Source organism: Ipomoea nil, unplaced genomic scaffold, assembly GCF_001879475.1.
Source record: "Ipomoea nil cultivar Tokyo-kokei standard unplaced genomic scaffold, Asagao_1.1 scaffold1932, whole genome shotgun sequence".
Lineage (NCBI taxonomy): Eukaryota > Viridiplantae > Streptophyta > Magnoliopsida > Solanales > Convolvulaceae > Ipomoea > Ipomoea nil.
In genome coordinates, this window is record NW_017618360.1 from 2,347,300 (window position 1) to 2,373,348 (window position 26,049).

General features: G+C 35.2%; 3 protein-coding genes across 3 annotated transcripts; 1 reads left to right on the forward strand and 2 right to left on the reverse strand.

Moving 5' to 3' along the window:
• Nucleotides 1-8,539: 8,539 nt before the first annotated feature.
• On the forward strand, nucleotides 8,540-11,941 carry LOC109193830. The gene is made up of 4 exons (XM_019344657.1): nucleotides 8,540-9,225; nucleotides 9,497-9,630; nucleotides 9,793-10,863; nucleotides 10,972-11,941. Exons 1-4 carry the CDS (start codon nucleotides 8,952-8,954, stop codon nucleotides 11,650-11,652), a joined length of 2,160 nt encoding a protein of 719 aa, XP_019200202.1. The 5' UTR covers nucleotides 8,540-8,951; the 3' UTR covers nucleotides 11,653-11,941.
• Nucleotides 11,942-15,820: 3,879 nt separating this feature from the next.
• On the reverse strand, nucleotides 15,821-19,903 carry LOC109193790. Its single transcript, XM_019344602.1, has 7 exons — nucleotides 19,578-19,903; nucleotides 19,428-19,459; nucleotides 17,591-17,688; nucleotides 17,400-17,482; nucleotides 17,076-17,153; nucleotides 16,899-16,997; nucleotides 15,821-16,259 (listed from the first exon to the last, which is right to left on the reverse strand). Exons 1-7 carry the CDS (start codon nucleotides 19,695-19,697, stop codon nucleotides 15,975-15,977), a joined length of 795 nt encoding a protein of 264 aa, XP_019200147.1. The 5' UTR covers nucleotides 19,698-19,903; the 3' UTR covers nucleotides 15,821-15,974.
• Nucleotides 19,904-20,480: 577 nt separating this feature from the next.
• On the reverse strand, nucleotides 20,481-23,296 carry LOC109146516 (probable fructokinase-7). The gene is made up of 7 exons (XM_019294179.1): nucleotides 22,997-23,296; nucleotides 22,051-22,265; nucleotides 21,735-21,947; nucleotides 21,465-21,662; nucleotides 21,261-21,401; nucleotides 21,032-21,148; nucleotides 20,481-20,936 (listed from the first exon to the last, which is right to left on the reverse strand). Exons 1-7 carry the CDS (start codon nucleotides 23,016-23,018, stop codon nucleotides 20,784-20,786), a joined length of 1,059 nt encoding a protein of 352 aa, XP_019149724.1. The 5' UTR covers nucleotides 23,019-23,296; the 3' UTR covers nucleotides 20,481-20,783.
• Nucleotides 23,297-26,049: the final 2,753 nt, after the last annotated feature.

Sequence of the window (26,049 nt, forward strand, 5' to 3'; positions counted from 1 at the left end):
AACTAGTTTGATCAGTTTAACATAATAATAATATTATTATTATAAAAATCCGTGACGTTATGCTGCTGTAAAAGTTTGACATTAAAGAAATTAATTAGAGGTACTGTCATGAAAATGCGATTGTGGGCTACTTGTAAGGACTTTCATTGCATTAAGGGCTATGAATCCATTATATGAGTGACGATACACTGACAGCTTTAACACTTTTTAAAAAAAAAAAAACTATTTCCGTTGCTTTTATTAACAATAAATAAATACTACTTTTTGAAGATTGAAATTAAAATTTACGAAATTATATTATAATTTTGAAACAAATTACACTTTGGTCCACGAACTATAAAGTAATAGTGGATTCAACCATTATGTTTTAGGTATAAACACTTTTAATTCTTAAATTATTAGTGAAGTTGTGTTTTTTATTACTCAACAGTTTTGTTAAATATTTGAGATTTTTGTTTTTTTTTTTGTTTTTATTTAAACACATATTTCATATGGGTTGTTTAAAATTATTTTGATTAAAAAAATAGTTAGAAATTGTGGTCCCCCACAGCTCAACTTGGGTTTCCAAGCTTCCAGGCTTTAGGTGTGCTTTTGTAGGGGAGGGGGGCGGGGTCCGTTGAAGAAGGGTGGGCCATAATTTAGGGGTGGGGACGACACAAATGTTATTACCTTCTGACACGTGCCAGTGTTGAGCTGTCATGGTGGGCCCTCCTCCACTAATCTTGAAACGTGGACTCTCGCGGCCTTTTAGACGGGAAGATTTTACAGTGTGAGCATCCTCATCCGCACCAATTGTGGCGACGCTTTTCTTTTTTTAAAGAATCAATCCATCTCTGAATATTCTCTGCGTAGATTCTCCTTCCCAATATTGGGCTGCTCACATTAATGCTCGATTGCCCATTCCACGGCCCGTTTTGGATTTGGGCTTCGCCTCGCCAGTCTGGTTGCTCTAGTAATTCTGTTAAACTATCTAATGTGGATACGGTTCTAAAACTGTTTATAATTATGAATATATAGTTTAAAAATTATGAATAAAGAGTTGTGAACATAATTATGAACATATAGTTATTTATAATTATTAATATAGAGATTCAATGACTGTGAATATGAAGTTCAAAAAGTATGAATATATAGTTTTATAATTATGAACATATAGTTCAGTAATTATGAACATAGAGTTCTGTAATTGTGAATATAGAGTTTAATAATTATAAATATGAAGTTCTAAAATTATGAATATATAACTTTATAATTATGAACATATAGTTCAGTAATTATGAACATAGAACCGTGTCCATCTTGCAAGGCGGACACGGTTCCACTGCATAACGATTGTTCCGTTTCATGTCTAGTTGAAAATAAAAATGAGCTATCTGAATTGGATTATCGATCAACTTAAAGTCTTTCTCCAATAATAATAATGTAGGAATTCAAATTTAATTAACCAGGACTATGTGGTCTAATGGTATCCGGGTTGGACTTCCATTTGGAAGATTGTGATTTCGAGCCTCAGTGGAGGCGTTATTGGCTCTTTGTGTTTCAGTACTTTGAGAAAGTATGAACGGATACTACATTGTAATAGAGCTAGTAGCATTCAAAAAAAAAAAAAAAAAATTAATTAGAAATTTACAAGACATTAGGAATTCTATTAGACTGTGAAGTTTATGATAAGTTTAGCGTAAGCCCATGCTTCAATACTCGGAGCTGATATTAAATGTGAATTTCCATAACCAATCCCTTCATTGTCTTGAACCATACCCACATTGCTTGTCTTGTAACGTAACATGCCTTCAGTGACAGTCTAGACCTAATCACGGTTCACTTTCGATTTTGAACCGACGATTTATAATTTTGAAAAATGATAAATCAAAACTGGAATCGAAACCTTCTAGGAAGGTTTTAGTTTGAACCACCGATCGAACCAGATTGTTTTAAATAAATTATATTTTCTATTTTTAAAATAATCTAAATTCAACAATTTTTTTCATTCAGAATATTTTTTAAAATAGTTATATCAAATATTTAAATTTTAAAGTTAAATTAAAAAATCAAAATAAATTTAGGCTTGTATTTAATTTTACTAAGATTAAGTTGCCTATTCTCTTACATTTTTATTTTTTTTTTTTTGTATTTTTAAGAGTTATTGACTTCTCCTTCACTAGCATTGTTCTCACCCCCCCCGCCAATTTGGAACTGAAATCAACCAATTCCCGATTTTATCAAATCGGAACCATCCGTACAATTGCGATTTAGTTTTTATAGTGCACGATTCGAACCGTACCCGTTATATTTGTATTTAGCTTCACCCATCCAAAAGACCGAACCTCGATCATACCATTGTTGTCCTCAACATCCCTAGCGTATCTTCTTCCTCATGCATTATATTCTCGATCACTTTATTTTCATTCTTTCTTTGATGAAAAGTGATATTTGAAGTTTTTGACTAAATAAATTCACATTAAATTCCGGTTTGAAGTTGTGCGGTTGAATGGAGTTGGCTGTTTAAAGAAATGACAGGAGTAATAAGTACGGCCCGTCCATTTCCAGTAGGTCTTTGGGCCTAAAAGTAGTTGGCTTACATTCAGTCCAACTACTCAGGGTTTTGGTGGTTTTCTGGGCTGTAATTTACCCTCAATTAAAGCAGTAATGATGGACGGACAACAATCCATCCCCCTCCCAATCGTTATACGTGGACCCTGTGGACACTTCATAAATTAGAGTATTTATGTTTATAATGTATAGAATTTATGTTTATAATAGATATATATATATATACACGATATAATAAACATGAATTCTGTACATTATAAACATGAATTCTGTGTATTATGTTAAGTATTTATGTGTCTTTAATTACATAGGATTATTTCGCTCAAAACAATGTCCTTTTGAGTGAAAATAACTAATTTAAAAAAAACAATGGTCCTGTTTGGTAAAATAGTTAGCTTATCAGTTAATTTTGACTTATTTGATCACTATTAATTGTTTGACTTTGTTTTAAAAAATGAGTAAAAGACAATTTTGGTCCTAGATTTATAGTGGCACGGATAATTTTAGTCCATCATAAAAAATTAGACGGAGGACCAAAATTGTCCTCGTCATAATAAGAGTTTCCGTGCCAAAGTCTAGGACCAAAATTGTCTTTTACTCTTAAAAAATCAATATAAGTGTTTGGTTAATTAACTTTTTGTAACTCCAAAATGCCAAAATTCAAAAAACTGCTCAAAGCAACTTATTCAATTAGTTATACATTCTAATTAACTCAATCAGCTCACGGCTAATAGCCATTTACCAAACAGGACCTATAGTTAATTGGCCGACTAGGCGGCCTAGTCCGTACCTAAGAGGTCTAGTCGGCGCCTTGGAGGCCTAAACAGTTAGCGCCTAAGCGGAATTTTACAACATTGCATATAAGTATTAGTGTTGTTAAGCATATAATGTTTAAACTTAAAGTTTTTTAAAAAAATACACCAGTCAAACTATTTAATTAAGACATGACATAACACACCTTTCAAATTTCAATTGTTGGTCATCTTATGAATATAACAAATCCAACAATGCCATTCCCCAGGGAGAAAAAGCTCCAAATACATGGAAATATTCTTCAAATCAACCCCAAAAACAAAGGGAGAAAAAAAAAATTACAGCACTGGAGATCTAAAAACCAGATAAATAAAATGAAGAAAATTAAATGAATTACATTTATCTTTATCATTATCATAGGATAAGCCAATAAGGTAGGGCATTGTTTACTGCAGTACTAATGCATATAATTGATGTTTGAGAGAGACAGAGAAGCTAAGGAACAAGTAAAATGATTAAGGTGAAGACAACAGCCACTCCAAGGCAACCCTACCTTGTTCCTCCATACACACTCTTCTATCATACATCACAAAGTTTTTTCTAACTTTCCCTATTCCCTATTCACTTGTCTTCTTCTTCCTTCCATTTTTCAAAACTTCCATTCATCTTTAATTTGCTTCATATGTCTCTCTTTAATTAGGTCTAGTAAAACATTAGGCCCCGGCCTAGCTTAGATTATTATTAATTTGAATTTAGTTTACAATATATTCAACTTATTAATTATATACCATTAGTATATAGCTCGCTCCACTCAAAATGTATATCTATCTTTGGATATATCTATATCATTTTAAAAAGATTATATAATACCAAATGTACGTGTATTTATATATTGACAAGTTTTCAAGTTCAACTCTGGTATGAGTTATTTTGTGGTTTGAGCTGGTCAGTTATGGACAATATAGGTTGATTTATATCCTTGTAGTAATTTGTCGACAAGGGTCACAAAACGGGCTTCACTCAGAGTACACTTTTGAGCGGTGGCTAAAAGCTTTCCCGTAAATCTAAGTGCCTATAATTTGTGCAATATATTGCTTTGTTGTATACATATATGAATTGATGGTATGCAGTTACTGGTCAGAATGGTAACCAAAAATCTACAACTTTTAAGGTAGTACCTGAGATTGCAACTCTCTGGTGGCTTTGTTCTGGATTGGGAAAAAATATAGTACTTCTTTACTGGGTTTTTAAAAAAAAAATGTTTTGTATGACTATGACCAGGCAACATTAAAAAATGAGGAGAGAGAAAGAGAGCCGTTTTAGTAGTTGAAATGTTGAATGATGGATAGATATACATATAGATATACACCAGCAGGCAACATAATATATGTATATACCTAACAAGCTAAGCAGGTTATCACATGCAAATTCTGCCATATTTGATCATTTTGCTCCATATAATTATTCAACTCCATTTTGAATTTCAAATATTGTTCTCTATCTCACATACACCCTGCCTTTGTACATATTCATCATATTGTATATTAACTATTATACTATACACTTTCCAAATAAAATACTTTTCTTGATATTATGATACAATATAATTACCTATACCTAAAGTATTTTGAATTTTATACTGACATTAATCACGCTGACACAATGATTCAGCAGACATGGCCAAATTAAATATCGATATACACAAGAGATCTGCCCACTTTGGACATAATTCTCACACTGTCACTGTCGAGGTTAGAACATTGATTTTTTTTACCAAATACTGTGTACTGAACCAGTAAGATAAGCCCGCACGGATTTATCTCGATAACTTATAAAGACGCTTGGTAGCTAAGCAAGGGTCATTAGCAGCTTTATAATTAATGAGGAAAGAAACAAATGAAAATCAAAGTCATCATTATTACTGGAAGGAGAAGAACCAATTCAAAAAACATATACATGAAAGAATGAAATCATGCATGCAGTGAAAGATAAGATTTGTGATTTTGAGGCTTCCAGGAGAGCACAAGTCCTTGTCAATTCATGATTGTAGACGTGTATAGCTTTCATAATAACTACAATCATATCATAAACACAATTGGATGTTTAATATTTTAGCTCAAATTAAATGACATTATCGTAATGAATATGCCTACCATAGGTTTTAAACATCTATGTAATATTTGAAATAGTCAATTCAAGATCAATCATTTATCACAACACCAAAAATTATAATAATTAGTAACAAAAACATAACTTTATTTTCTTATACTTGTATAACAGTCAATACCATATTTCAATGACAAATTAAAATACTGGACTCGGCCTTCCAAGCCTCTATTTAACAGGAAATTATTATTTATTAGTTAGCAGTATAAAGATGAGACATGCCACAAATAAGTACAGAATATAGGCAAAGATCGTTGATCAGCTTAAACCTTTTTGCTGTATAAAACAGTGAAAAATATTCCAGTGTTGTTGAACAACAGATGTAACACAGTCCTTTAATTTGTAGCAATGATTGAAAGGGACAAATAATGGCGTTTCAATTCCTTACATGATAACGCCATCTAGTATAGTCCTTCTGTCAATCTGTCATACTATACACAAATTATCCCCGTGCTTTCTTTTTAATGTATTCTAAAGCTCATCGTTTACTTTTCCAAAAATAAACATCATATTTTACCGTGACAAAATAATTAAATAATATGCTGATATAAAATTTAAAGAAGAAATTACATTTTTATCTATGTTCGTGTTATAAGCATGTAGGCTATAAGGTACTAGCAAAATAAGTCTTTATGTTATAAATATCAACACTTTTAGTCATTCAATTATCAATAAAGTGGCACTTTTTAAAATAATAAGGATAAAGATGAAAAAAAAGTTAGAAAGTATTAGTTTATTTTGAAACGCTACCTAAGATAGTGTTTCAAAATAAGCCCTTATTCTAAGCTACAAACTTTTTTTAAGAACATTATCCAATAGAGTTTATAACTTATTAGTAGCTTAAAATAAGCTATAAGCTTCTAGATAAGCTCTGCCAAACAGACTCTTTACGTTTATATGTTAAGCTTACTTTTCAAAAACCCTAGTTGACTAATATTGCTAATATATTCTATTTTTTTTCCTCCAACGGCACTCCAATTCCATGATTTAATGGTCATAAACATAGATCATTGACTTTCATTATTTTTTAATTTATTTCACATTGATTATTAGTCTTGGTTAATATATTAAGGTTTCTAAAGAGCAACGGTAAATTTTAATGGATATGTTAATAGAGGGACCAAAGCACCACTGCACACAATTCACTAACAAATCAAAGATTAAAATTAATAATGCTTATAATATAGAAACTGAATTATCTATTACCAAATATTTGGGAATCAAGAGTGTAACTTTCCCAATTCAAGGACAACCCCTGGCCCAGAGCCATGCAGGGGTGGTTAGTTTCTTAACCACAAGATTCCAAATTCAACTCTTGATAGAAGTTACATATTAACTTTCTTGATCTGAACTGATTAGCTATGGATAGATAACTTGAGCTGGTTTAACTTCTTATACAGAGTAACACTTTGTCAGTTAAGATCAGAGATAGATACTTCACCCAAAACGCACATTCTAATAATGACTGTGGACTTTCTTTAAATAAAAAAAGTGTAACTTTCCAATAATAAATAAGAAGGTGAAAGTAGATTGTATAGGAAAAATATAACAACCCCAGAAGAAGACAATGAAATTGCAAGGAAATTTACAGTGAAATGCAGAAAAAGAGAGAATGGAAACATTATAGACCTGGAAATGGTCCCCTTTGGGCCACTTATTAACGTTGTGTAAACTGCTGTTAGGTGTATCCGATCAGAGCCCGCCCAGTTGCCAAAGTACCATTCCACAGACTGGGCTACTCACTCTCACAACTCCCATTTCCATTTTTCTTTTTTTTATTCGACGGTGACGATAGATGGGAGTTTGGCTATTTGGCTCAGGTCCAACGTCAGGGGTATTCCCGTCTTTTTACATGCTCTGTACTGTCGGGAATCTTACCAGCAATTCACCTGCCATGGCCCGACACCAGCCCATAACTCACTTCGGGCTTTTTTTCTAATATTAATTTGAGGTCTTGGGATATATAAAGAAAGTCATTTTACTTCCCCAAATTACTAACATGAATTTTCCTTAATATTTTATTAGGGTGCTATATGAAATAATTTGAATTATATATTGAAGAAAATACGGTGTGAGTAATTTCGTGACACTAAATTGTAATTCAAAATTAAAAGTTAATCACATATTCAAAATTTATCAAATGTATCAAAATAAGCAAAAGAAAGTGTGACAAAATTAGTACCACATATGAGGTTGTGGACGTCCTTGCTAGGGTACGGTTGATATAAAGAGCATTAAAGGGTAAGTGTCACGGGTCTAAACACTCATAGAGTATTTGATAGGAATATAATACAAATGTGCCAACAATATAGCTAGCCAATTCAGGACGAAAAAAAAAAAATGTAAGACATAATGGTTGGAGGGTCCCAAACGTATACGAAACTACCCTCATGCTTCTTTTTTGTTTGAAGCTCGATTATTCATGTAGCACAAAAATCTCAAATCATTGAGGTTGTTCTTTTCATTACTAGTGAGCAATAAATTCATCCTGGTCACAAGATTTCAAGTTTAACTTACCGTGTGAGCTGTCTGTTGATCTAATCTTCTAGTTTGAGCCTATCAATTATGAGCAATCTAGACTGGTTTACCATACAAAGCACACATTCAAGTAGCGACTACAAACTTTACCGTAAATCAAAGTCAACTCTCATATTTTTCAAATTTCATCCACACACTATATATAAACAATTGGACTTTTTACATCACAATTGCCAACTGCTATCATTACCAATGCAGTAATTAAGGCATAAATTGTTAAAGATAAATATTTAGCCATTGAGGGTTAAAAGTAAAAGTTATATATATATTTAAGAAGTATCAAGAAATTAAAGTTGTAAAGTATAGAAGAAAAAAACATTGATTGCCCCACATGCAATGATATATAAAACAAGATAGAGCTAGTTTGAAATATACATGCATGGGGATGAAAGTAACATTTATATTGAATTGGTATCTATTCAAAAGTATTTGTCATATATACATTTATGGAGTTATATTAGTTGATGGCGATGTTGATACTAAGCTTTATAAGTATTAGGTTTTATATATATGAGTGGTGTGGTTAGAAATTAACCATGGTTAAGAGAGAGTGGGTTAAAAAAAAGTGGAGGGAATAAAGGGGCAAGTTGAGGATTCAAAAAAAGCAAAGAAAACAAGAAAGGTAGAAATTTGCAGATCCCAAAAACCAATACACATCTGCTCTTCCTCCACCTCCACCTCGTATTTAAAAACACCCACAGCGGCCATATCGCCCATTTACATCGTCTTTCGAGCTCTCTCACAAACACGACCGTAGTATGTGTTCATGTTTTCTGTTTCTCTCTCTCCTTGGGAGTGAGTGAGATAAGAATCACAGTAGAGAGAGAAAGTGAAAGCTTAGCTAATTGCTTTTTTATCTACTTGTGTGAGTGTCATTTTCATTCAGATTTTCCTTTTTTGATACATACCTTGTGTCCTGCTATAGCTCAGCGCAGAAAGGGATAATGGGCAGAGAGTGGTTCTACTGGGGAGGTGGCGGCGGCGGCGCTAGATCCTCCTCCTCCTCCGCCGCCTCGGCCTCGGCCTCCAAGAAAGGAAAGCGATCGAGAAAACAATTAGAAGTGGACGATGGTAGTGCGCCCAGTCCTGGCTGCATGTGTGCTGTTCTTCAACTCTTTGATCTGCCCCATTTCCAGGTTGTTTTGAACCACCATAGCCACCGTTCTCTCAGCCCGGTTTCTTCTTTCGTTCAAGACCTCCCTTTTGAACGCCCTACTGGTAATTACTTCTTTCATAAACCACCCAGTTGAGAGTTTTCAAATTACCTTAATATTTTTTTCAATGACCAGAAAAAACTCGTAATCCCTCTCGAGAGCAGGTAAACTCTGTCTTGAGGTCTTGCTTAAGTGCTCATAGCTGATCGACTCAAACCAGGAAAGTCGTCTGGTTGAGAGTCCTACTTTCTCTGACCAACTTAGTTGAGATTGTTCCAAATTAGTTTAGTTTTTAGTGAGTTGTTGATGGGTTTTAATTAATATAAATAATGCAGGACTTGAAGCACCAAGAAACAGCTTGGACATGGAAGAGCCCAGGGTGGGGCTAAACCCTGCAGCTTCAAAAACCATGCTGCTGGGATTGAAACAAGAAGACGAAGAAGAAGCAAAAAATTTGAATAATATCTCAGTAAGTTACCGTTACTTTATCCTTAGCAATAGCATTATTAAAATAAGCATTTCTCATTTATCAATGTTTTGTGGTTTCAGAGAGAGAGAGAAAGACAACTTCTTCTTTTTTTTTTTTTTTTTTGTAAAGTGGGTAATAATAGTGTGGGTTTAATTTTCTCAGGTGGGGATTAATCAAATAAGAACCAGCTGCGACTCGCGGCCGTCGTCGTGTAAACCAAGATCGGACGATTTTTCTTCAGAATGCAGCAGCTCTCCGGGAGGACCCAAGACGCCAAATCTCGTGGCGAGACTCATGGGTCTCGACCTCCTGCCGGAGAACGCTTCTCCGACGTTCGGAAATTCAAGAAAGTCGAATTTGCAGCCCAGAACAGAACCGCGAGACCGCGCCAGATACCTGCTCCACAAGGATCGCCGTTCCAGGAGCTTCAATGTTCTTGACAACGCAGATATTTCTGGCGGCGGCGGCACTGTTTCGCTGCCGGAAACGCCAAGAATATCGCTGGCTAGGAAGTCAGATGTGGACCATCACCACAGGCTCTCGCTCCAGATCAACAAAGAGAACGTCGGCGAGGAATTCGATCACTTGTCGTCTGGTAAAAGAGCGGCGAGGAGCCGGCGGCGAGAGCCCAGAGAAGCTCTCCGGCAAGTGGATGAGAATATCAGAAGCCCCAGCTTTTACGCCAGGCAGATTGTGAAGCAAGTGAAAGAGAGCGTCAGCAGAAAAGTCGGCGCCGCCGCCGATATAACCATCAAAAACAACCTCAAAAACCATAATAATCTCGACAATAACCAGGTGGTCTTGCTTAAACCTAGTAAACCATCCATTTTTCTCCACGATGATTTTAGCCCAACCAAGCCGCACCAATCTTGCTCTCCAAGGTTCAGATTCTTGGAACCAAAGACGACCACCAAACCACCACCTTCAAACACTACAGATAATCTTAAACCTCCCCCACCACAGCCGCCCCAGAAAGTTGTTTCCAAACCAAAATGTCAAGAAAACAAAAACAACAACGTAGTCAAGAAACCCGCCGCCATCAGAAGCAAGAAAGAAGAACCGTTTGTTCGCCCTGCAAATAATACCAACCATGAAAGCAAGAAAGGGAAGAGAGCAACTCCACTATCAAGTGAGCTTCTGAACCCCAATAATGTTCCAACCATATTACCGGCTTTGAAGAAAGACTGTCGTCCTTCTTCTTCCCCCCCACCAAAATTACCTCAAAAGCCGCAGGTATATACTATAATTTCCAGCAAATTCTTGTTTGTTTCTTTGTTCATCATGGTACTCTTAATCTCATCATAATTTGTGCATTTGTCTACTTGTGTGAGTGTTTGGCAGGCGCACGATGACGCCCTTTCATCCAAAAGGAGCTCATCACAGTTATCTAGTTCTCCGAGCCAGTCGTACCACAACCCTCCAACCACCTCAAAAGAAAAAGAAATCATCATCGTCCGTGACACAAGACATCACCGTAACGGCGCCGCACCGTCCGGCCACGAAGAAGCGGAATCTCAGTACATCCAGAGAATACTAAAACGTACGGGCGTCGAAAAAGATTCCTCAGTATCATTAGCCAAATGGTACTCCTCTTCCCACCCTCTAGACCCTTCCGTTTTCCACTACATTGAACTTTTCCACCACCCCGCCATCAAAAACTCCAAACTTCGGCTCCGCTGCAACAGAAAGCTGGTTTTCCAGTTAGTGGATGAACTCCTCGCCGGAATCTTGAAACCTTACCTGGGTTCCCCGGTCGGATTCCGGCGTCACATGAACGGGTCGGAGCTGATGGAAACGCTGTGCTTGAAAGTTCGGAGCTTTCCCTCGGCGGACTGCCAGGTTCTGGAAGACATTGATGCCTTGATCGAAACGGACATGGAGAAATCAAGAAACGGAGCTTTCTATCAAGGAGAAGAAGAAGAGAGTATAGTTCTTGAGATTGAACGTCACGTGGTGGATGAACTAATGCATGAAACGACGATGGTGGTCCTGGAGGGGGTGGCACGTCCGTACGTACAGTGAAAGACGAGGAAGAAGTGAGAGAGAGAGAAGAGAGAGAGAGAGAGAGAGAGAGCGTCACAGGTTCTGACTTCTCAGAGAAGGTCACATGGGTCATCTCCCCGTGATTAGATACCAATGGGCCCACTTCTTGTGCTTTGGTGGGGTACACGTGACCCACACTCTTTGGACCGACATACTCGCTCTTTCATTGGCTTTAGCCCTAGCTTCTTGTCCTCTCGCCTTTACTCTGTAATCATTTTGTTTTTCTCTTTTCCTTCTGTATAATAATATCCAATAAGCTTTTTTTTTTTTTTTTTTTTTTTTTCCCTCCCTCTATATTTTTCTTAGTAATAATCAATGTAAATAATCCTACTAATTACTATTAATCTGTCTTATTATATACATTAATACATACATACATAACATTAGATAATCTTGATGTTAAAATCTTGTGCATCAAGTAATTAAACTGAGTTAGTTTTGTATCATAAAATCGATTGTTAAGTATACTACTAATATAACTGCAAAATAAGAAATTTAACTCTGGTAAAGGGTAATTCAAAATTTTTATCTTTTCTTCAGAACAAAAATAGTAAATTAAACTGCTCCCATGACCATGGTCTTTTGGATTTGATGCTTAAGTATACAATTGGGTGTGGGTAGTCGACACTAAGCAGACTCAATTTATACTCTCATGAGCCTAGGGGCAGGAGTTTCGATGCTAGGCAGACTCGATTTACTTCCCATTATCTAGGGACGAGTTCAAGAAATTCAAAATATAATTTTGTTAAAAATGAAAACTTTAATTTTTTTAAAGGACGGTAAAAGTGACAAAGATTTGATTCTTAGGTAATGTATGAAAAGAAGAATGGCAGAACTTTTCAAATTAAACAATGAAAATTATTAAAGAAAAGCATGTAGATTGATTAGATATGTTCCTGTACTTATTCATCGTATACATATATACATCAGATATTGATTCCTTATTTCTGTAAGGGTTTTTATAATTTGGTGATGAAAGTTTGTTGCCTGAAAATAATCTGATCTGTAATCTAAACAAAAAGCTAGGTTCCTATATATTACCCTCGAAGCTGAAACATTAGTACGAGGTACTACCTAAACAAAAAGGTTCCTATAAACAATAGCCCTTCTGATCTAAAACAGTACATATCCATTTTTTTTGAAGAAAAAAACAGTACATATCCATCACCACTCAAAAACAACAATAATCCACTGTCTGTGCATGCGTGTATGCTACATACAAACCACCTATGTCACCCACCATTTTTTGACTCCACTACTACTTGATGTTGGTTCAGAATAAATTTCGTTTTGTTACTCTAACGGTAAATGACCATAAAAAGATAAACTAACTTTAATTTGTTTGTTTGAGACTAATCGACTCAAACTAATAAGGTCAATACATTCTCGTTGGAAGTTGAATTCGTAACTTGTGGTTACTAATTAAGTCGTCCACCATTTTGTAATATAGTAGTGTATCTCGGCCTGTCGATACAATGTACTTAATCAAATCTCAATCCCCAAAAGATAATGGCCATTTATATTCATAATTCACTAGCTCAAATTCAAAAGATCTTATTAAATTTTATAATTATTAAGTTAAATGTCTCACCACTTATTAGCTTACCGTTAATGTTGGTTTTTTGTTGTGAATGTTCTTGTTGTATATTTAACCCTATATCTCAATCATAGATCTATAAAGCACCAGAAATTCTTGAACAAACAATAGACGCCAAATATATGTTACTTTTCATAGCCACCCTACTTTTTAGCTTTGCACCTTTGAAAAGGCCTACGTTCCCCTTTTCACCTTTTCTATGTATATATGCTAGATATTCATCTTTTTAAACTTTCTAAAAGAAAGAAAAGGCAAGAAAAAAAAAAAAAAGAGTAAAAAATAAAAATAAAAAAAACACAAAAATAGAAATAATGACACTCTTTCCAATCCCTCTTCCCCATGCATTCAAGCTAGCTAGCTACCTAGCCTGGGGGTGGTTTGATTTTTTTATAGTTTTATTTTAATTTTAGCAATAAATTAAAATGGTGTGAGTATGTATACCAAATGAAGAGATATCAGTCTGAAACTTTACCATATCCTCTGGTCATTTCTTTTGTTCTCATTTATTATGTACAATAACTACAAACGTAATAGAAGAAGGAAAATATAATGGGGAGTGGAAATTTGAACCAAACATAAATGTAAAGAAGACATAACTGCAAGGCTGCAACATTTCCTTTTGAAATCATATATTAAACTACTTCACAGATATGCATGCAGTAGTAACAAGTAACAGGTGTCAAGTAACGTAGATTATAGCATGAACAAAAACGACAGTACAGATAGTAAGTTTGTCCAATTACATGTCTGATCTGGACCTACCCCACCAAACTTAAACCACGACCAAATTAATTAAATTTATTTTCTACTCCTTAGTAAGATATATAGTTTATTTTTTAACGTTAAAAAATAGAAAATGGAGGGTGGACGTGGCATGAAGTGGAGGATGGATGGAGCTTTGGGGGTGGCGACAATGTCAGTGACGTGGGTAAGAGGTATGAGCCATGAGGAGGAAGTGAACGTTAGAGATAGATCAGAAGAGAGCGGAGTGAGCGGGGGATAGATAGTGATTGATTCCCTAATAAAAAATGGAGTAATTAAGTTATCTGAAAGTTTGGTGGATGGGGTGGATGGGGGGTAGGAGGTGAGATTAGGGACCCCTAAACACGTACGAAAGGGTACTATATATATATTTCAAATATCAAAGAAACTAGTGCGTCCCTGACGGGGACTTTAATGAATTGCAAAATTACAATTCACATGTAACACCTAACAGTCTAACACAATCAAACTTCATTGGGTATAGTCGCAATGGATAAAGGCTTTTTTTTTTTTTTTTTTTAAAGCAAAGAGATGTGTATATTACTGCAAAAGAGGAACCACAAAGTCGGGGGATCAGAATCCCAGTACATAAAGCTAGCTTGAGCAGAGGTTTTAGATGCTAAAGTATGAGCAACAATATTTAAATGTCTAGGAATAGCAAACAAAGAAAAAGAAGCAAAAGAAGACACCATAGCTTTGCATTCGTCAACAACCACCCCTACATAGGACCTCAGGGTGGCAGACAAACCCGATAAGTGGCGCTTTAGGACAACAATCTATGAAAACAGCAACCTCGTGAACTGATAGATGCCTTAACCCTTCAGCCGTGAGGGCATCAAAACACGGCTGCAGAACACCATTGGAGGCCGCAACAAACTGTCCATCTGCCGAGAGGAGAAGAATTCCGAAGGATAAAGGGTTTTGTATTCCTTATATTTAAAAATAAAAATTTGAACGTAATTGGTTGAGATTTTTTTTTTTTTTAAATGTTATATACCGTTAATTTACACTTGAATTTTACTCTTTCAATTGCAGTAAGATTTTTTCGTTATAATATTTTAATCTGGTTTAGCAATTAGCAGTCCCACTACATCAAATGAGTCAAAATAGGTAGATGAAGTACAAGCAATTGTTGGTTGTTATTGTGATGGTGGAAATCCGAAATAGATCTAGGATAGTGGGAGGGGGGTGCATTGACCATGAATTATTGATTAGTTTAACCTTTAGGCCATTGTGATCCAACAAACCTAATAAACTAAGCAAGAAAGGGGGCCACCACAAGTACTTAAGCCGGCACGGTGTAATGGATGGCACCCAGCTTCTGGGGTGGAGTATTAGTTTTATTAGACCGAAGGAGTAAATGTACAAGCTGTGTCATAAATATCACTCTTAATACTCGCAGCAGAAACACCAATAAACTGCACCACTGCTTCTGGGCTGCCCATATTGCATTTGGAGTAAAAGTTCCACCTAAGCCCCATCAATCACTAGTCACAACAACAGTCTACATCCATTTCCTGGTACCACACACCAGAGGCCTTTAATTTCTTTGACCAGAAAATGTCCATACCCAATTCATCTCTTCTACAATATCTTCACACAAGGTTATGGCGCTGCACGTACCAAATCACTGAAGAATAGTCATTACTCCACAAAACCTGTCTCAAACTGTACTGCTGTTACCCGCCTCTGCTTGCTACAATTCAAATTCATAAAGCGCAGTGTTTTTATGAATTTATCTGACTCCATCATGTGATATGTTTACAACTATATTGTTGATGGAACAAATTGATAAAATCCTCCCATTCAACTGACAATTTTTTTGCAATCCCTTTATAATTCAAATACAAGAAGACTTTGGATATGTTGAACAATCGATCACAATTTTGTAACTAGTTCCAGGATTCATACAATTGTGTTCTTTGGACTGAACAAATATACCTCATTCAAACCCAGCGCCAGTCCAACCAGCCGTTGCTGAATTTTTACTCTTAGGTACTGCCCCAATTCCTCTTCCTCTTCCATGGACAATGGTTTTCCTCTTTGCTCTTCCATCATTGTCATTTGAAGGCTGTTGTTGGTTGTGGCTGTTTGGGGAGGTAACAATTCCAGAACTTCCTTCCTTGGATGTATTTGCAGATGATTCACTAGATGATTGAAGTCCATTAGAACCCACAGAAGCATCTTGAGTTACACTGATCTGTGGAGTTCCAGCTGGATTCCGGTCCTAAAGATTGTACACAATGCCAAAAAGTGAGAAACTCTTTTCAAATAAAACAAATACTAGCACACGAAAGATTCTTTCTTTATCTCTATCACAACACACGACTGAAGAGAAACAGTAATTGGAGACAAATCCCAAGGTCTACCACTGTGGCTCTTGACACAGAGTGACAAGAAAACTAGCTGATCCTTTAGAATTATCTTCCATTGTAAATGATCTGATACAATGGGAAGACTGAAGATGAAGCAGAAAGAAATACAGAGAGAAGCAACTAAAATAGATAGAGAGTACTAAAAACAAGCAACTTAATTGTCATTGCCAGTCACATGGATCTGTATAAAGGAAGCAATCTGTATAACAGACCCCAATTGATGAGATAAGAGTCTTGAGTTGAGTATAAGTATCCGCTCAAGTTTCTTATATTTAAGCAGCACATAGCTGTTATCACTTATCAGACAGCCATTTGAAGAATGCTTGATACTTTGGTAAACTAACCAAGTCATGTTTTATTTATTGAAAGTGACCTCAACACTTAACGGAAGAATATACAATCATATGGCTTTAAAAATATAGAGAAAACGCTTAAATATCAATGCCAGTGTGCATCCAGAAAATTGAAGAAAAAAGGGAGGGAAATCGTACATTGGGGATTGCGGTGGATGCTCTGCTTGGATTTAAAGCCTCTAACCGCCTCTTTAACTCCTCCAGTCTAGCAAACTGGATGTTATTACTTTCTTGAACCTGCAAAGGGATTTTTTTTAAAGAAGGCATACACAATCTACATGCAAGGAGTAACATGGAAGATAGATACTAAGATACCAGATTATTTAGATCTTCACAAAGGTTCTGCTTTATAGCTTCCTCATCCTTTACAGCCTTCGTTGCTACTTCCCAAGCCTGGAAGTCAGCAAGAAATAATTAAATGGGAATACATATGGAGAACAACCTGACCCTCTAGTTCTCTCTCTTATTTATTTTCTCTTATTTTAATAGTATTTATTTATTTTCTCTTTGTTTCTTCTGAAATGATGAAGTGCAAATGTAGTCATATTGACTTATGTTCTCGGCTCCCATTACCAACTATGAACACAAGAACATGGAAAGAGGAAGTAAACTACAGATAAAGGAAAGTATGAGACAAACCTTCCGTGCTTGTTCTTCCTTCAGCTTAGCAGCTTGAATTCGCTCAGTTGCCAATTCTATTTTCCTTCTCATGTGTTCAAGCGCTGAAAAAAACATTCACTTTATTAGAATGATAAAAAAATTTAAATACATAAATAAATAATTTTTAAAAACAAAGCTAAAAGAACAAAAAAATTTCCCAAGACACAGACCAGCTTTCTTGGGCCCAGCTGTGAGTTTCATCTCCATATTAAGATTTGACAATTCACGTTCAACATCACGGATCTTAGAATAGTTTTCTTCAATATATCTGAAAAGGAGTAGACGAGAAAATTAAAGAAAAAAAAACCTTTATATAAATCGGAATATATATAAACATCTGGAAAACTAATATAATCATTCAATAGGCTCATACTCCAATTACTATAAAGTATCTCAATTACAAATAAAATTAATGTGTTTTCTCATAGAAGGGAAACAGAAGGAAGCCTAGAAATAAGATAAGATAATAAGAGTTTTTAAGCCCTTGAAATGTAACAAGGAAATATAAGTAAACAGAAGCAAGAAATCAATACTTAGATTCATTTGTTTTCCCCTCCTTTATTGGGCTTATTCAGAGAGACAAAACTGCACCAGCTTCATATTGCCAAACACTTCACTTTGAACAGTGTTACGTAGTAAGTTGCCTTCACAACCTTATTCTATCATTTACTTGAACGTCTTGAAGGATTTATACATTTAACCTTTGCTTCAGAAATAGCTTTTATATATTTATTTTTCCACATGCTTTAGTTAACCATTACTTTTGGGTTTTCAGACACACATGATTCATTTCTGCATTCCCCACCCTTGCAGGCACATCCAAAACCAGCTTGCTTGAGAAGCATATATCCCCATTTATCTGCCTCTTACCACTTCATGAGGATGATTGACTCCATTTGTTGATTCATAACAGTGACCTTTTTCTCTAACTACTAGAGGAGTTAGTCAGAAACAAGATCAATCTTCAATATCAAAGTGGAAAGAGGATTAAGCTTCCATATCTCCGGAGTGTCTCTCCATTTAAGGCACAAGCCTAAGAGAAACTCTACCTGTACTAAATGCAAACACATTTTACTCCCTCCCTTCCATAGAGTTTGTCACCATGGTGGCTAGCATGAAGTTTTAGGAAAAGAGAGAGAGAGAAATGGTAGACTAGATAATTTGAATAAAAGTGATTGAATTGAGTTAAAAAGTGTTCCAAATGTAGAGAAACTGTGTGAATGATAATGAATTAAACAGTTTTCCACAATGCTTTATCATATGTATTAGTCAATCCTTTTCAGGTGACAAAGTCATTGGAACTTCCCAAAATAGAACATGTGACAAACAAAATAACACAGAGGGAGTATAAAATTCAAGTATCTTGTTAGTAGGGAATGTATACATACACATATTCAAATATTCCTGCTGTTGTTATCTCAAATCTATTCTGGCTCTCAACAGTCTAGTGTTTGATATTGGCATGTGATATACAATTATGTATTTGAGAATCAGCTTCTTACAAGTTACAAACTCTGCTTCTTTATTTTTAACAAAGTTCAGTTAAACTTGTTAAAGAACATTAACTCAACCATCCAGTTTGCAATCTTCAAACAATCAACAGCTGAAGTGTAAAGATATAGCACCCAGTCACAGGATAAAGCATAATGTTTCAATTATGGAGTGAACGGTGCCAATAGGCAATTAGGTATATGCTTTCCAGGTGCTAGTTGTAGAGATGCAAAATCTCCAGCCATTCTTATAAATCTCATAATGTTTCAATTATGGAAATATGCCTTAAGCTCTAGAATTAGAACTAGGCTATACTATCATTACCAAAATAAGATACACTAGCACTCCATAGAGATAAACACAATTGAATCGATACAGCTAACCAAGGAACCAACAAAGAGCAACTCATGCACTAATATTAAACAGCACTCAAGTGCAATACGTCAAAATCAATAGAAGCGGAAAGACAATGAATGGATCGAAAATACGTGCAGAGAAGTAAGAAGTCAAACTTACTTCCTTAATTGAAGCTGCTCTTCCTCAATTATCTGAAACAAGCAACCCAAAATTCACAAATGTATAAATGCTACTGCCAGTAATTCTATGCGTGTGCCGTGTGCGGGCATAAATCTATGCATACATAGAGAGAATGAGAGAGAGAGAGACCTTTTCAGTGTAAGCGATGACAGGGGATTCTCTGGCGATGCCATCGGGACCTATATCCGGCAGAAGAAGAGGCTTGGCCGTAGCGCCGGAGGTGCGATCCGGATTGGCATTGGAGGCCATTACAGAAGAGATCACTGTAATTCCGGTTAGAAAACCGACGAAGGAGACAGATGTATCGAAAATCAGCGACCCAGGCGAAAATGCGTGCGGAAGCGTCGTCCTCTATTGCTTTTAGGCGGGCAAGCACGTGCCGCCTGAAGGATAATTCCTGTGATCTGTTTATCGCCAGTTCTTAAACGTTAAAACGGAATTGCCTATTCACTCCTTTCGAGCTACCAAAATATGGAACCACCCCTAATGGTATCGACCCGAGTCAAATTATTTAAAGGCTTGCACGAAATAAACTTCAATAATGAACTAAATTAGACTTGGTCAAGAAGGTCCTAAGCCGCTCCGGGAGTTGAACATTCGGATTTTAATCTTAAGCGTACATGACCCGTTCTTAGAGTTACTACAGAAACAAATCATGAGTCACACAATCAGCTCACAAGTTAGACTTTAGTCTTTATACCGTTCTTGTCACTACAGAAACAAATCATGAGTCACACAATCATCTCACAAGTTAGACCTTAATCTTCATATGCTAAACACCCAGAGGAACTTGTAACATTGTTAATAGCATAATCAACTTCGCTCGAATTGTCCGGCATTCATATTTTTAGACTTTAGTCTAGTCATCAATATAATTATATATTTCAGTCTTTTGATTTTTTAAAAAATTAACTAAATTCAATTTAAAATGCCATTTGATAGAAGCAAATAATTCCAAGGCAATTCTCAGAACTACATAACTGCAGTCTTATAGCATTTGCTATACAGTCATGCACTAGAAGCACAAGCAGCTTGCACACAACACAAATCAGATTCTTTATAAAAGAGCAATGCAACTTTCATGACAAAAAAAATTCCAGACCGAACTAAAACTCCGTAGAATAAAGAAAAAAAAAAAAAATTACAAGATGTTGATGCAGAAAATCAACATTCAAAATGGTACACACTACTACATGGCCAACAAAATTTAGTCCCCGGTGCAAACTCATCGTCGCCTCCTCTTGTGCTAAGCCCTGTCACGCCACTGCAATCTTGATGGATCCACAGCTAGTGTTTAATATAAACCCACAAAATTTAATATAAACCCACTGCAACCTATTTGATGCTGGCAAATTCGGTTTCTGCCTCTGAAATGAAGCGCTGAATTGCCTCTTTTGTAGGCAGTGCAGGTATCGCTCCTCGCTGTGTTACTGTCAGGGCAGCACAGGCATTAGCGAAGAAAATTGCTTCTCCCAACCGCTTCTCGTCCTGCCAAATTGTTGCAAAACAAATACTAAGTACCATTATAACATTAGATATAATTAATGGATGGTCAATAGGGGCGTGATGCGTAATTCACACACCTGATAGAGGTTCAGGTCGGAAGCTAAACTCGTGAGTAGCCCTCCCACAAACGAATCACCAGCACCGGTTGTATCGACAGCTTTTACCGCAATACTCTTCACTCGTCCCTTAAATTGCTGCAGAAAAAACAAAACCATAAAGAAAAGGCGATTTATATTTTGCATTCCAAGTTTTCATGGGAGTTGGACAGAAATATATGTAAAGGAAAAGAAAAGCGTAAATCTGTACCTTGGTGTAATATCTGCAACCTTCTGAGCCTTCGGTTACAATCAAAAGACGCAGATTTGGATGAAACAGCTTCTGCATCACCACGTCATCATCATATGGATCGTCTCCTCCGGTAAGGAACGAAATTTCATCCTCACTTACCTAAAAGATTATAAAAGGCGGTTAAATCAAAGACCCCGTTAAAGATCTCCTCACAAATCGTACCTTTATGATATCTGCTTGATCCCATATACTCATAATTCCACTTCGAGCAGCATCTGCAGAAGGCCACAAAGGCAACCTCAAATTTGGGTCGTAAGAAAGTAGGCAACCAGATTTTTTGGCAATGGTCATTGCAGCAAGATGCGTTGATCTACACGGTTCTTCAATCAAACTGATTGAACCGTAGTGGAAAATAGCAGCCTGCATACAAGGCAATCTGTTTTTAGTAAAACCGGCATAAACCTTAAAGTTTCAGAACACTGAAACGCAAACCTTTTTAATAAGATCTATATCAAGCTCTGATTCACGAAGAAGCATATCAGCACTGGGATTACGGAAGAACAAAAATTCCCGCTCTCCCTCAGCAGTAAGAGTAACAAATGCCAATGCAGTCCTCGCATTTTTGTCAAACCGCACGCCAGAGTTATCAACATTGTGTTGTTTCAATATGTCAGCCAACATACGACCAAACTCATCATCACCCACCTAATATGCAAAAGGCACGATCACCCAAGAATCCATTTTAACGTGTTAGTTGTAATCCAAACTAACCATACAAAAAAAACAAGAAATGGAGAGAGAAATACACCTTGCCAATAAATGCCGAAGAACCTCCCAACTTTGAAATGCAAACAGCTACATTAGCGGGTGCACCACCGGGAGCTTTTTGGAAGGCAGGAGCTTCTGCAAGAGAAACTCCCGCAACTGTTGGAACAAAGTCAATCAACATCTCCCCAAAACAAACAACTAGCCGACTCTTCTCTGCTGATTTCCCATTACTAGCTATCGAGAGGTTCTTTAAGTCTACAAGCATCAAAATTCTTACGATCAGTTGAGTATAACCAATATGATTGAGCTGGGTAAACAGTAAATCACAGAAAAATAGCTTCTAAGATGAAATTTTCCCATTAAGATCTGACAATAATATTGTCCAAAAAACCAATTCCCCAATTGGGTTATATAGTAAGCCTCATTCAGTACAAAATACTACAAATTTCAGATCTTACTAGAAGAACTAACTTCTGCCACAAGTATATCATTTCTATGAATCTACCAAAATGTATATCAGAGCTCACAGAAGTTAAAACCTACCAAAAATTCTTTAACCCCTACAAAAGGATATTAAAAAAGGACCTATTTTTCAGATTCATAAAGAATCTTTTAAAATGTGATATCAGAATTGCCAGGGCAAACTCAATAATCAAGATTGAAATAATAACACCCCTCCAGGTTTGTCTCTTCCCTCCCTTTCTCTCTAACTTTCGTTTCTTTGTGAGATCAATGTCATAATTCTGAAAAGCCCATACCTATAACGCTAATAAATACGCATACAAACTACAACAACCAAGAGAACCCAGAAAGTTTCAATCTTGACCAAGTAACAAAGATCCAAGAACAGAAATGCATATGGAAAACTGGAAATTCCATCGAAAACTAAACAAACCAGCCAAGCTCAAGAAACCAAACCGCAAAAGAGCCTATACCCATTGCTTGTACATGCATTAACATAACATAAATATTCACGTATGAAGTACCTGGGACGGATTTATCAGCCATCTTCTGATAAGTGATGAGATTTCAGCGCCAAGACTAGAGGCTTCTGAAATATCAACAAGAAATTGAATGCCTTGTGTGCCTGCACAGAAAACGTGGTGGAAAACGAAGGGGAAACAGAAAGGAAAAAAAATAATACGGAGCAGTAACTTTAAAGGTGGAATCTTCAATCTTGAAGTCAATTAATCAAACATTCAAACCCGATGGGCTTTTGAAGCTAACGGGATGGAAATATCCCAGTTTGCTATGTATCCAGCAGCCATTTTGTCACGTGGCGTCACTGCGTCAGCTTCAATCATGCTCCGTGATCGCCCAATTGCCGAATACATATATAATAATTATATAAAGAGTTATAATTTACTGTAAAAATAATTTATTTTTGGATTTTTAAATTTTTTTTTTTGGATTTTTGTTTAAATAATAACCAAAAAAATTTTCAAAAAAAAAAATAAATATTGGGTCAACCTAGTCAAGTTGATCGAGCTATTAACATAGTAACTTCAAAGTTTCATGTTTGACTCAAAATGACTTATTAGTCTCCTTAATTTATCTCATTATAGTCCCTCAAGTGGTGATGGTGACTTGTGAGTTGTCCTAAGGTCATCTCCAACGTATGGGCAAAATGGTAAAATACAACGCCATTCCACCATCCCACCAATTTTTCGGTCTGAAACCAGCGGCAAATAGCAAAATATTTGCCGCTAGTGAACAGTGCCACACCATATATGGCGCGGCACTGTTCTCTCGCAGCAAATGGGAGAGGGAGAGAAAGATTACGATTTTGCTCTTGCTTATTTTGATAGTTCCAAATATATTATGTATTTGTTTTTTGTTTATATTTTTATTTTGTTAAATATTTATATTTAAAGTTTATATTATTGAATATATATTAATTAAAATTTCAAATACATCAAACATAATTATAACATAATAAAAATTAAAATACATACATTTTTTTAATTGTTAAATTCGTTCAAATAAAAATTGAAATACATATTGTTAATTTTTTTAAATTAATATTATGAAAAAAGTAATGTTAATAAAAATTATATTCACATCAAAAGTTATAATTTATATTAAATTAATTAAGTTCGAACTAAATTATATTAAACTAATTAAATTCAAAATAATAAATGAGAAATCAAATTATTTTAGCGTAGAAATTAGGTTTGGGATGAATAAAATTTGGTGTAAGAATATGCTGAGAATATTCTTTTTGATGTGACATTTAGTGGATAAAGGTTGATGAGTTCTGTCCATATGAATGTGTATGAAAGTGATTGTTATTATTTGGTTGATAGGTTTTTAGAACACTACTATAGGTTTCGAATACCTCATTAATTGAAAAATTCATACCCAAATAAAATAAGGATTTCATTCCCTTATTCATTCTCAAGTACTACTATTAGTAACCATTCTCATTCCACCTTATTACCAAACATGTTAAATACTTTCATCAAAACTCATTACCATTACAAAGCATTTGATACCCATTCTGATTCCGATTCCGATTCTCATGTGCGAGAACCAAACACACCCATAGTATTTTAGTGTAATGTTGGATGGAAATGGTCTAATTACCTAAACTTTTTTTAAAAAATAAGAATATTTCTAGATGATAAATAAACATTAATATTATACGGAGTAGCTTTTTTGGGGGGTCAAAATATATAGTGGTTTGTATTTGACTATATAACAAAAGTATTTTTGTTGAAAATAAATGAAATTAAAGGGCATAATGTTGAAAAGAATATTGAAAATAATAGAGCGGTGGATGTCACTATGTCAGTATGTGGCGTGGCAGAATTGTAAAACAATGAGCTAACATGGACCATGGAATAAGCCGCACATTACATGCACGTGCAAGTGCAACATGCTAGATTTGTACGTTGGCATTTGGCAATTACAAACATACCTGTGTTTTAGTTGGCCAACAGATTAAGTTGTTGGAAAAGTTGTTGAAAAAATAGCACTATTATTTCTTCAATTACAGTATGATAGTATAGAGATAATAATTAGATAAAGCTATAATAAATTTTTATATTTCTACAAAAATGCAATTATATACCCTTCTAAAAATTAAAAAAAAAAAAAATCTTCAAATAGACCATTAAATTAGGAGAAAAAAAAAACAAAAATTGAAGGTAAATCAGAGGTAGCAACTAAACTTTTGTTGATATGGCATCATATATATAAATAATAATAATAATAATAATAATAATAATAATAATAATAATTATTATTATTATTATTATTATTATTATTATTATTATATAGTACAACTGGACAATTAATGGGTGCTTATTGACTTTTTTGGATGTTGCGAACCCGTCTTCTTACATTAAAAGTACGACTACATGACAATCATTGATATATTTCAAAGAAAAAATTGTGTTTAGCTCATCTTTGTCTACAAAGGCTAATGCCTTCATCTTTACCAAATGTAGATATTGATGAAGGCTTCTTTGTTCTTGTTTGGTTTGTCTCCTTTCATGGTTGTGGACAAAGGCAAAGAGTAGCTGGAACAAAGATGAAGACCAGCACAGTTAGATCACCCTTATATATTCTTTGTCTAATTATTGATAAAGATAATGGAGTTAGTCACCATCGTCATTTAAAAAACAATGTTTGAGGATAATGCTTTTTTTTTTTTTTTTTTTTTTAAAAATACAAAGAAGGGTTAACCACAACATCCTAAAAAAAAATAAAATAAATAAAAAAAAAATACAGCAAGCTATATATATATCCGCTTTCTTAGTAAAATTTGAATTAATATAGGGTTCATCCAATTTAAGCAAATTATATCGTGCACCGCGCATTAAAACGACGTTTTATTTAATGAAAAGAAATGGAATCTTTGCAAAAAATAACTCTATTCTTCAGTTTCATTTTGTATACACTGCAGTTTCAGTTTAACAGAATTACAGTTTCATTTCGATATAACTACAGTTTCATTCAATATTTATACATTCAAATATGTGAAAATGTTATTTAATTTTATTGTATATATACACTATAGTTTCATTAAAACACA